The following is a 12,729-nucleotide window of genomic DNA, read 5'->3' on the forward strand; positions in this document are numbered from 1 at the left end:
TGTAGTCCACTGCTTTAGGAGAGTCCTTTTTTTTCAGTTTTTAATTTTTTTTTTTAATTTTTACAAAACAAATACTTAAAAAAACTGAAAAAACTAAAAAAATATATATATTGCAATTTTTATTTTTATTTTAGTTTTTACAGAATATATATTTTTAGTTTTTAAAGCATTTTTAAAAAAAATATTGTTTTTTCAGTTTTTACAAAAAATAATACTTTAAAAAAACTGAAAAGACTTAAAAAATCTCAATAAAAAATAATACATTGAGATTATGTGTTAAAAATCTCCTTTTCTTTTTAAATATCATATTCATTCAAATACCTTAACATCAAATGAGATTGAGAAAATATATAATCTGTAGAATAAAGCTTCATTTGGTCACAATAATTTCCTAATCAAGAACATTTGCCAATGCTTTTCAATCTTGCTTTATTAGTGGCTTTTTTCTTAGTTGATTTTGCACCAGCTTCTTGTGAAGTTGATGGATTCATTTACAATGGATTCCAGTCAAGGAATCTTAGCTTGGATGGCATAGCTGAATTCACATCCAATGACCTTTTGCTATTAACAAATTCTAAAACACAAGATCAAGGCCATGCTTTTTATCCAAATCCAATCCATTTCAAGAATTCACCTATTGGTACTGCATTTTCTTTCTCCACAACTTTTGTGTTTGCCATAAGGTCTGATTATGGAAATTTGAGTGGTCATGGACTAGTTTTCGTTATCACGCCAAAAAGAGGACTTGAAGGGGCTTTTCCTAGCCACCATCTTGGCCTTTTTAACTCAACCAATAATGGAAATAGTTCAAACCATGTTGTTGGTGTTGAGCTTGATACAATCATAAGCAAGGAATTTGATGATATCAATGACAATCATGTTGGAATTGATATCAATGGATTGACTTCTAAAGCAAATCAGACAGCAGGTTATTATAATGAAACTGGCTTGTTTCATAACTTGAAAATTATTAGTGGCCAGCCAATGCAAGTTTGGGTGGATTATGATGGCAACACTCAGCATATTAATGTAACATTAGCTCCATTATATGTGGGAAAACCAGTTAGGCCACTCTTGGCTTTGAAATATGATCTTTCACCAATTCTTGATCAGAATATGTATGTTGGTTTTTCATCATCAACTGGTTCAGTCCCAACACATCATTATATCTTGGGATGGAGTTTCAAGACAAATGGAAAAGCTCAAGAACTTTCTCAACTTCCTAATCTTCCTCGTCTTGGGCGCAAAGAGTTACCAAGATTTTTAACAACTGGTTTGCCAATAATCTCTTTGGTATCATTAGTTATAGCAATCTCAGTGGTGGTTTATTATATAAGAAGGAAAAAGAAATTTGAAGAACTTCTTGATGATTGGGAACTTGACTATAGACCACAAAGGTTCAAGTATAAAGATTTGTATACTGCTACTAAGGGATTCAGAGAAAAAGAACTATTGGGAGCTGGAGGATTTGGTAAAGTTTATAGAGGAGTGATACCTATTTCGGAACTTGAGATAGCTGTAAAGAAGATATCACAAGAATCACAACAAGGGATGAAGGAATTTATTGCAGAGATTGTAAGCATCGGTCGTATACAACACAGGAATTTAGTACCACTTTTAGGATATTGCAGGCGAAAAGGAGAGTTGCTTTTGGTTTATGAATACATGCCTAATGGAAGTCTAGACAAGTACTTATTCGATCAACCAAGATTCACCCTCAATTGGAACCAAAGATTCAGAGTCATTAGAGGCGTAGCGTCAGGACTATTTTTCCTACACGAAGAATGTGACCACGTAGTGGTTCATCGAGATATTAAGGCCAGTAATGTCTTGTTGGATGGTGAACTAAATGGAAGGTTAGGAGACTTCGGCCTCGCGAGGCTATATGGTCATGGAACAGATCCTCACTCTACTCGTGTCGTTGGTACTCTTGGTTACCTTGCACCAGAGCATACTAGAACCGGTAGGGCAACTCCTAGTAGTGATGTATTTTCCTTTGGGGCTTTTTTGCTTGAAGTTGCCAGTGGTAGGAGGCCGATAGAGCCAAGACAAGACAGTGATGATCTGATTTTGGTCGATTGGGTGTTCTCGTGCTGGAATAGAGGTAATATTCTTCAGGCTGTTGATCCAAACATAGGCATTGATTTTGTTCAAGGACAAGTGGAGTTGGTCTTAAAGTTAGGCTTGTTGTGCTCTCATTCAGAGCCCTCCTTTAGGCCAACCATGCGACAAATCTTGTTGTTCTTGGATGGCGTTGTGGCCTTACCAGAGTTACCAGCACTCGGCATTTCATCAGCTGGCCTAACATTTGACTATCGCGGTGGTTTTGATGATTTTGTCATGTCATATCCGTCGTCTTTGGGTAATGCACATTCCCGCGGTCTATCAGTAACAGACTCTCTTCTCTCTCAAGGCCGATGATTCATGATGAGTTGGATAGAATTTCTTGGAGAAATATTGATGTATTAAGCCTTGGTAAATATAACCTCGGATTATGTACTTCTGATAATTTTTGAGTATATTATGATAGAATACTACTATTAACCTTTTTCCCCTATCCAGAATTCAAAACTTGAAACGATTTATTGAGAAATGTCCAAGATATCAGCCGTGGTACTATCCTGATTTTATAGTTTACTTTAACCACAGTGCTTTTATATCCCACGTAAACTGCACATCTATGAATATTGCTACTGTTAATTTGGCTTTAGTTGTTGCACTAGAATATCTGTGAAGTTTTACATTATTTTGAGCTTGACACCCTATTCAGCTACAAATATGAAGATATTAACGACAACCATGTTGTCATTGACATAAATCGGAGGAAGTCAAAAGTATTTAAGCCAGTAGAATATGACACTAGTAGCAGCTTATTGTAAAATTTGAATCTTGACGGAAATAGGCAATGATAAACCAAACACTTGGAATATGTTAGGCACCCTAAGAGAAAAAGGTTCCAAGTGATTTAAGGGCTATGCATCAAGCTGGGGCGCAAAGCCCATCAACCAAGCTCCATGTTCGACCATGACTCCAACCTCGGCCATCCCGGACCCATCATCTGGGACTCACCTAGGCAGAATGGTGGTGTTACCCAACAACCCCCAACACCTGCCACACACAAGCATATTGTACCTGATAATCGAATCTATGACCTTGGTTTGATATCACTTGTTAGGATCAAAGTGCTTACCATCATGCTAAAAGTTATAGCTAATATCAAGGTGTTGGGAAAAAGAAACTAGAAGGAGCAAGTGAACAAAGAGCAACAGAGCAAAAGAAAACTAATGGAGAAAAATCTGCTGTAAATTTTATTCTGCTGAAACTATTTTACAACTGAAACAAACGGGAAGTGCCTATAAATAGGCTTAAAATGAAACTGGAAATTCTAAAAATCTAGGTCCAATAAACCCACTAGTAGCTATTTATTTGCAACAGCCATATCTAACGTGCTTAAATATAGGAAACAAACTAACAACCTACCGCAGACTTAGTCAAATGTTTTTGAATCACTTTTCAACACAAGGCCATGTAACATTGTTTTGTTAATCAAGACTATCAAGCAAGCGGCATGTTCGACCATGACTTCGACCCGAGCCATACCTGACAAATTGCCTAGGCCACGCCAGGATGTAGCTAGTCGATCTGGAAGAACGTGTCGTGGAAAGTACTTTCGATTATAAACTGCATACAACTACATGAATGAATTGGACGATTACATAAATACAAAGGACCAACCTTGCAAATCTTGTGCTCTTTCTTAAGAGCCTTGGGATTCATGGCTTGCTGAATTTTGGCATTATGGACCTCCCACCAGCAGAAGCTCTACTTAAACCCCTAGAATTTACCCTTAATAAACTTGGTGCGTTAACAAAAGTAGGAAGAGGAATGGTCGTGACAAATAGTACAAGTGTTCTCATGAAATAATAAGTATTGCTGCAATGCTTTATGTGGGGGAATTCGGTCTTCTATCGTCCACGCGGACAATGCATGGATTAGTTTTCAGTCGCTATGAATTACTTGAGGCCAGAAGCATGAAGAGAGCTAAGGATATCCGACGGAAATTGAGTTGACTGACTTGGAAGCTATAAAGAATTCCAAGTCTATAACACCAGGAGCAAGACTATGGATGTTATCGAAGTGTTAAACATCCCCATACAGACACTTCATATTCGCCCTAGCTCAAGTTTAGCGCAGGTGCTTCCTAGAGGGTTGTCTACCATGAACTGGTCTTGACAACTAAGGAGTACACGCAGCAGGTTACTAAATAAACTGAAACCAGAAGGCCTTGTACAAATAGCTCAAAGAAAATGCCTCTCGTGGAAGTGGCTCTGCATCTTAGGCCTGTTTTTGCAATGAGTCGTAGAACATTGTCAAGAGAGTGGCTTATGCTAGGAGTTTGGAAATTCGCCCATTATACTTCTAGGTAGAAGAATTCTGCTTACTGTACAAGTCCACGGACATTAACTGAGGGGAATCAGATAGCTGTATATAGGATTTTGTATATTCTTCTTTATTTCTTTTTGGTTTTCTTATGACTTCACAACTTTGCCTATAGAGAAAGCTGGAACGCATCCTCACTACTTGGTTTACGGACTACAGTGGAATACGAAGAATATGCACTGTTCGCATTCTTTTTTTTGGTACGTTATAAGCTAATGAGATTATATGATCATGTTTTAACAAGAAAAAGTAATCTTATTGAATTACGATAATAGATGATTTTAGTATTCGGCCAAGTATCTATGCTTATAGCTGATTAACAATAAAATTTGAAGACTAGAAGGCTAGATCCTAATCCCTAAGACCAAGTCCATAGTTCTAAAATGACACGTTACATTAATACTTAAGCTAAGGTGGCTCCGCCCCGGTAATCATATATATAACAAAAATTTCCAACGAAGCGATATCAGATGACACCGATTAAGCTAAGGTGGCTCTACCCCTGCAACCATGTTGGCATTGACATCAACGGCCTAAAATCTGTAATAATTCCGAATGAGCTAAGAAAATCTTATTTATTCTTTTTTCGTTTTGTTAATTAAAGAAATAACTAGAACATACTTGAAATCACTTTTCTGATTCAAAATCGTAGTGTAACGTGTATTCTCGATTTTCAACGCTTTGGGCAAGCCAGAGCAAGAATATATTAATTCATCTCTCCATTTTCTGTGAAAAGAGGGACGGGGAGCATAATATCATTCTCGACAGGGGATCATTTGTTTCCTTTTTTGGGCGAAGGGGGTGCATTTCTGGTACTGGTGGCCGTATTGGACAAGCTTTTCCCATGATGATTAAGAACAGACAAATAAAAAATTTCGCTTCGAATTTTGGAGTGCGCTCTGACTATACATTCATATTGTCCTAGGAAGATGGAAAAGATGCAAGATCTCACGAACAAAGTTAGAATAATAAGAGCTTTTGCAAAAAGTACATCATTCTCATGATGGAGAGCAAAGTCAGCACGTTATTATGCCAGTACAGCTGGGAAATACTCAATACGTTAACTCTAGCTAGTGTCCAGCCAATGCAAGTTTGGGTGGATTATGAGGCCGTGTATTTTCTTGGGGGTGAAATTCTTGAAGCATTTTGGATTTTTTATAAAAGAGATAAGAAGCAAGGAAGTTGAAAGTATGATTAAAATTGTCTCTCATAAACTTTATTAAGCGTAGAGGGCTATAAACTTACCTATCTCAATAACTTATATTTAGAAGATGCTCTGCCTTTGCCAGAATTATCATTGATGCAAACTTTAAATACAAGCTTAACCTTAGCAGGGTTTGATCATTTTGCAATGTCATATCCATTTTTCGCTGAAAACCCACTTTCTTGTCCTTCTACGGTTACAGAGTCCCTTCTCCCGGTGGTCGATGACTGGCGAATAAAAAAGATACTCTGGTGCACTAAGCTCCTACTATATGGGGGTCTGGGGAAGAGTCGGGCTATAATTTTTTTTTTTCCTAGTAAAAAAATTTGTTATATTAGCTACGGTTCATTCAGTATCTTGTAAACTTCACTTCTTTGATTCCTTAAGCTTATGCATCAGTTATGTTTCTTATGCTTATTCATTACTTGGAAGTTGGAACATTACTAGTAGTATGCAAATTTCTGACTTCAAAAGCAGATAATATTGTATACGGGTAAATATGGAGGTAATGAACAACTCGATTTCCCGATGGGGTGAATGAAGTGAGGGCATAACTGCGTGGAATCGAAATCGAAGCTGGGAGCTGCCGGTATCAAAGCCCGGATAAAACACCTGCCCCCGGAGCCACCGAGACCGTGCCCCAGAACCCGATTCAAATGACGAGACCTCGGAAAGCGTTACCAAACGACCTCACACGATTAACAAATGATCGTGATATCCATGCCCAACCGGATATCACAGCGTAGATCTCGGCCCGTATCAGTGGCATATTAGTGATTAGCGAAAAGGAAGATTTTTTACCTTTGTTAGGATTGTACTCAGGGTAAAACTCCCATACTATATAAAGGGGTGATTTATTATTCAGTATACTCTCTGTAACACGCATACCAAAGCAATATACATCTATCTTTCTATGTTTCTAAAGGATTGTTCAAAGTTCCTGTTTTGGTTCATAAGTTCTCCATAAGCATTAGTTCGGAACCAAAGGCGAGCTTCTCGTTAAGCCTTTAACCGAGCCCGGATTCAGTCCCATCATTGGTTTGACTGTTTATTCTAATTTTTATTTGCTTATCTAACGTCACTAATCACTTGTATTGAATTAGATCACATATCCTTAAAACCGCGTATAAATTTAATTGCTACTATTTTTAAGTATAAACAGTTTGGTGCCCACCGTGGGGCTAAGGATAATAGTGGTAGTTTGATACAAATTTTTGTAACACACTATATTTTATGCTTGTTCTTTAAGATTTTTATTTTAGATCTACCTAAGGATGTCAAACTCTCAGTCTGCTCACTTCAACATTGATATTGAGTCTGGCCATCATGGCAAAAATAACAATATAGCACCTAGCAACGAGGTGCCTCATGCTGATCCCAACAGAGTCCCAGTCGCAGACCCAACCGATACCAACTCGCCTGTGGCCATCAACGCCAACCTGCCAACCGACCCTTAGAACAACTTTCGCGGAGGAGCCCGACCAACTACTCGAGGTACGCCCGAAGGTGAAGGCGACGGGATTAATCTGCGGGTGATCTTCGAAATGTTACGAGCTCAACATGCGGCGATAGAACAGCTTCGGTACCAAAGTCGCGCCCCCAACAGAGTTGAGCCCGAACAATCCCGGGAAAACACCCGAAGGAATGAGCAAGTCACGGAGAGTCCGGGTGAAGCTTAGCCCGGGACCAACCCCGAAATCATTAAGATGCTTGAGGAACTGACAAAACAGGTGGAATCGGGGGAAAAGAAAATTGAGGCCAATGACAAAAAGGTGGAGACCTATAACTCCAGAGTTGATCAAATCCCAGGAGCGCCCCCGATATTGAAAGGCCTGGACTCCAAGAAATTTATCCGAAAGCCATTCCCCTCGAGAGCAGTACCGAAGCCAATCCCGAAGAAGTTCCGTATGCCTGAAATTCTGAAGTATAATGGAACCACGGATCCGAACGAACACATGACCTCCTACACGTGTGCCAGCAAGGGAAACGAATTAGAAGATGATGAAATCGAGTCGGTTTTGCTGAAAAAGTTTGGAGAAACCCTGTCAAAAGAAGAAGTGATATGGTACCACAACTTACCCCTTAATTCTATTGATTCATTTGCTATTCCTGCAAATGCCTTTGTAAAAGCGCATGCTGGGGCCATCAAGGTCGAGACCAGGAAATCAGGTCTTTTCAAAGTAAAATAAAGAGATAACAAAATGCTCAGGGAATTCGTGTCGAGGTTTCAAATGGAACGAATGGACGTGCCTCCGGTTGCGGACGATTGGGCCGTTCAGACGTTCACTTAAGGACTCAACCCCCAAAGCTCATTGGCTTCACAGCAGCTGAAATAGAATTTGGTAGAATACCCGGCGATAACTTGGGTCGACGTCCATAACAGGTACCAATCAAAACTCAGAGTTGAGAATGATCAGCTCGGGGCTCCCTCTGGGTCCGTGTATCCCATCAGAACTAACGACATGTCTAAGAGAGCAATCGATCATGAACCTAGACCGAACAGAGACCGGTATCAATGGTATAGCAGAGATCGAAGGGGTAGCGTATCTTGACATAACCCTGCGAGAAATGAAAGAGGGAATGATCTAGGCCATAGTAGCCGAGGACTCATGAGCAAAAACGGTTTCGACAGGCCACTCAGGGCTAGAGAGGCACCGAGATTATCGGATTATAACTTTAATGTCGATGCTGCCAATATCGTATCTGCCATCGGGCGCATCAAACATACCAAATGGCCTCGACCATTGCAGACCGACCCTACCCAGAGGGATCCTAACCTGATGAGCAAGTATCATGGCACTCATGGCCACAGAACCGAGGACTGCCGAGAACTAAGAGAAGAAGTGGCCCGGTTATTCAATAACGGACATCTTCGGGAATTTCTGAGTGATTGATCCAAATATTACTTCAGGAATAGGGACTCCAACAAACAGACCGAACAAGAGGAACCTCAGCATGTCACTAACATGATTATTGGTAGAGTCGACGTCCCCCAGGGACCAATGCTAAAGCGCACTAAGGTGTCCACCATAAGGGAAAAACGAACTCGAGATTATATACTGGAGGGAACCATTTCCTTCAATGATGAGGACACTGAAGGCATCGTACAACCACATAATGATGCACTGGTAATATATGTAATCGTAAATAAATCTCAAGTTAAGCGTGTGTTAATTGATCCAGGTAGCTCGGCCAATATTATCAGATCAATGGTCGTAGAGCAGTTGGGTCTACAAGACCAAATAGCGCCGGCAGTTCGGGTTTTAAAAGGATTCAACATGGCATGCGAAACTATTAAAGGGGAGATAACCCTGCCGGTGAGCACTACCAGGACCATTCAGGAAATGAAGTTCTATGTGATCGAATGGGATATGAGGTATAATCCTCTATTCGGAAGGCCATGGATTCATATCATGAGGCCAGCGCCCTCAACACTACACCAGGCACTGGAGTTCCCCACACCGGGAGGGATCAAGATGATTTGCGGAGAGCAGCTGGCCACAAAAGAAATGTTCGCGGTCGATGAGGTGATCCCGATGTCCGCAGTCTCGACATCAAAGAACACAGAGCTGATTAGGAAGGAAGAAACTTAATATAAATCACCGATACCAGCCCCGACCGAACCGGAGAAGCAAGAAGTAGGCGAGGATGATGATTATAGAATCCCTAGGTCGTTCATCGCCCATGATGATTCCAATGCCACAAAATTAACGGTCGAGGAGCTGGAGAAAGTCATATTAATCGAACACTTTCCCGATAAGAAGGTATACCTAGGCACGGGGTTAACTCCCGAGAAAAAACTTATTGAACTCCTTATAGCTAACATAGATTGTTTCGCCTGATCCCATCTTGATATGACAGGGATCCCGCCAGAAATAAGCACCCATAAGCTGAGCTTGGATTCGAAGTTCCACTCGGTTAAACAGAAGAGGAGGCCTTAGTCCGAAGTCAACCATATATTCATCAAAGATGAGGTATCAAAACTCCTTAAAATAGGTTCCATTTGGGAAGTTAAGTAGCCAGATTGGTTGGCTAACATAGTAGTAGTGCCTAAAAAGGGGAATAAATTAAGAATATGCATGGATTACAAAGACATGAACAAGGCATAGCCCAACGACTCTTTTCCTTTGTCTAACATCGATCGCATGATCGATGTGACGGCCGGTCACGAGATACTCAGTTTTCTCGACGCCTATTCCAGGTACAACCAAATCCAGATGGACCCGGGCGATCAAGAAAAAACTTCCTTTATTACTAAATTTGGCACCTATTGTTATAACGTAATGTCATTCGGACTAAAACAATATCTGTGCCATTTATCAGCGCCTAGTAAACCGGATGTTCAAAGAGAAAATAGGAAGATCAATGAAAGTTTACATTGGCGACATGTTAGTTAAGTCCCTGCGAGCAGAGGACCATTTGAAATATTTGCAGGAAACCTTTAACATATTGAAGAAATACAATATGAAGCGGAACCCGGAGAAATGCGCATTCGGGGTCGGATCTGGGAAGTTCTTTGGATTTATGGTGTCCAACCGAGGGATTAAGATCAATCCCGATGAGATCAAATCTATAGAAGACATCACCGTGGTGGACAGTGTCAAGGTCGTTCAGAGGTTAATCAGGCGCATAACCACCCTGGGCCGGTTCATATCGAGGTCTTCCGATAAGAGCCATCAGTTCTTCTCATTATTGAAGAAGAAGAATAACGTTTCTTGGCCCCCGGAGTTCCAAAAAGCCTTGGAAGAACTCAAACGGTACCTTTCGAGTCTACCCTTACTCCATACTCTGAAGGCGAATGAGTAGTTGTACTTATACTTGGCAGTATCCGAGGTAGTGGTAAGTGGAGTCCTAGTCTAGGAAGATGAAGGTACGCAATTTCCTATCTATTACGTTAGTAGAACTCCAGGCGAGGCTGAAACAAGGTATCCTTACCTGGAAAAATTAGCGCTCGCATTGCTAAGCGCCTCCAGAAAATTAAAGCTGTATTTTCAATGCCACCCCATATGCATCGTAAATTCTTACCCACTAAGGAACATAATGCACAAACCTGAGCTCTCGGGCCGGTTGGCCAAATGGGCGATAGAAATTAGTGGCTACGATATCGAATATTGACCCCAAACTGCCATCAAATCATAAATTTTGGCAGACTTTGTGGCCGACTTTACACCGGCCTGGATACCCGAAGTCAAAAATGAATTATTGTTAACCTCGGGGACTTCCTCGGGAATCTGGACCCTCTTTACGGATGGTGCCTCGAACGCAAAGGGGTCCGGACTCGACAACATATTGAAGCTGCCTACGGGCAACGTAGTTAGGCAATCTATTAGAACTGTGAAATTGACTAACAATGAGGCCAAGTATGAGGCCATGATTGCAGGTCTCGAATTAGCTAAAAGCCTGGGGGCCGAGGTGGTCGAAGCTAAGTGTGATTCCCTCCTTGTGGTAAATCAATTCAATGTGAAGTTCGAAGTAAAAGAGGAACGAATGAGAAGGTATTTAGACAAATTACAGGTAACGCTGCATCAATTCAAGGAATGGACCCTACAACACGTACCCCGAGATCAAAATAACGAGATTGATGCTCTGGCTAACTTGGGGTCATCGGTTGATGAATTCAGCTCAGGAACGGTCGTACAATTCATGAAATCGGTAGTGTAAGAAGTCCATGCCGAAATAAACTCAGCAAGTTTAACTTGGGATTGGAGAAACAAGTACATAGACTACTTGAAGACTGAGAAGTTGTCCTTGGATCCTAAAGAATCGTGAGCTCTACACATGAAGGCGACCAGGTTCAACCTGTCCGAAGGGACTCTATTCAGAAGAACGTTCGACGGCCCGCTCACCATATGCTTGGGACCGGGAGATACCAAATATATTTTGAGAGAAGTTCACGTGGGCACCTGTGGAAACCATTTGGGGGAAAAATCTTTAGTTCGGAAGGTAATCATGGCCTGTTACTACTAGATCGATATGGAGAAAGATGCAAAGGAATTTTTACGAAGATGCGATGGCTGTTAGAGACACGCACCGATGATCCATCTACCTGGAGAGCTACTACACTCGGTCTTGTCCCCATGACCGTTCATGAAGTGGGGAATGGACATCATCGGTCCCGTGCTATGGGCACTTGGTAAGGCTCAATTCATACTGTTATGACCGATTATTTCTATAAATGGGTCGAAGCTCAAGCGTTTGAGAAGGTCTGGCAAAAAGAAGTTATTGACTTCATTTGGGACCACATAATATACCGGTTCGGGATACCGATCGAGATAGTGTGCGATAACGGGAAGCAGTTCATCGGCAGCAAGGTAAACAAGTTTTTCGAAGATCACAAGATCAAAAAGATCTTGCCAATACCCTACCACCCTAGTAGGAATGGAGTGGCGGAATCTATAAACAAGACTATACTTCAAAACCTAAAGAAGAGATTGACCGATGCGAAAGGAAAATAGAAGGAAATTTTGCCCGAAGTCTTGTGGGCATACCGTACAACCTCAATATCTAGTACTGGGGCCACTTCATTTTCATTGGTCTACGGTGCTGAAGCGCTAATACCGGTCAAAGTGGGAGAACCGAGCCTTAGGTTTCGATATGCGACCGAAGAATCAAACGATGAGGCCATGAGCACGAGCCTGGAACTATTGGATGAAAGACGCGTGGTCGGCCTAGTCTGGTTGGCCGCCAAGAAACAACGGATAGAAAGGTATTATAACCGAAGAGCCAACCTCCGACACTTCAAGATCGGGGACTTAGTGTTAAGAAAAGTAACATTGCACACCCAGAACACGAACGAGGGAAAGCTGGGACCGAATTGGGAAGGACCATATCGAGTCATCGGGATTACTGTTAAAGGATCGTACAAACTCGAAGCAGGAAACGGTGCACAACTACCGAACAACTGGAATGTGACGCACTTAAAGCGATACTAATAAGGTATGATCTCATTTACCTTTTTATAATATTATGAATCAGACTAACGCTTGCAAGAAACAACCGAAGGAGAATATGACTATTAGGTTTGAAAGCACGCGTTGCACTCTTTTTCCTTTGAACCAATTTTATCCCAAATAGATTTTCCGACA

At 41.2% G+C, this 12,729-nt stretch overlaps 1 protein-coding gene across 1 annotated transcript; it reads left to right on the forward strand.

Moving 5' to 3' along the window:
• The first annotated feature begins 322 nt into the window (after nt 1-322).
• On the forward strand, nt 323-2,549 carry LOC104090002 (L-type lectin-domain containing receptor kinase IV.1-like). The gene has a single exon (XM_009595031.4). It carries the CDS (start codon nt 412-414, stop codon nt 2,419-2,421), a length of 2,010 nt encoding a protein of 669 aa, XP_009593326.1. The 5' UTR covers nt 323-411; the 3' UTR covers nt 2,422-2,549.
• Nucleotides 2,550-12,729: the final 10,180 nt, after the last annotated feature.

This window comes from Nicotiana tomentosiformis, chromosome 7, assembly GCF_000390325.3.
Source record: "Nicotiana tomentosiformis chromosome 7, ASM39032v3, whole genome shotgun sequence".
NCBI lineage: Eukaryota > Viridiplantae > Streptophyta > Magnoliopsida > Solanales > Solanaceae > Nicotiana > Nicotiana tomentosiformis.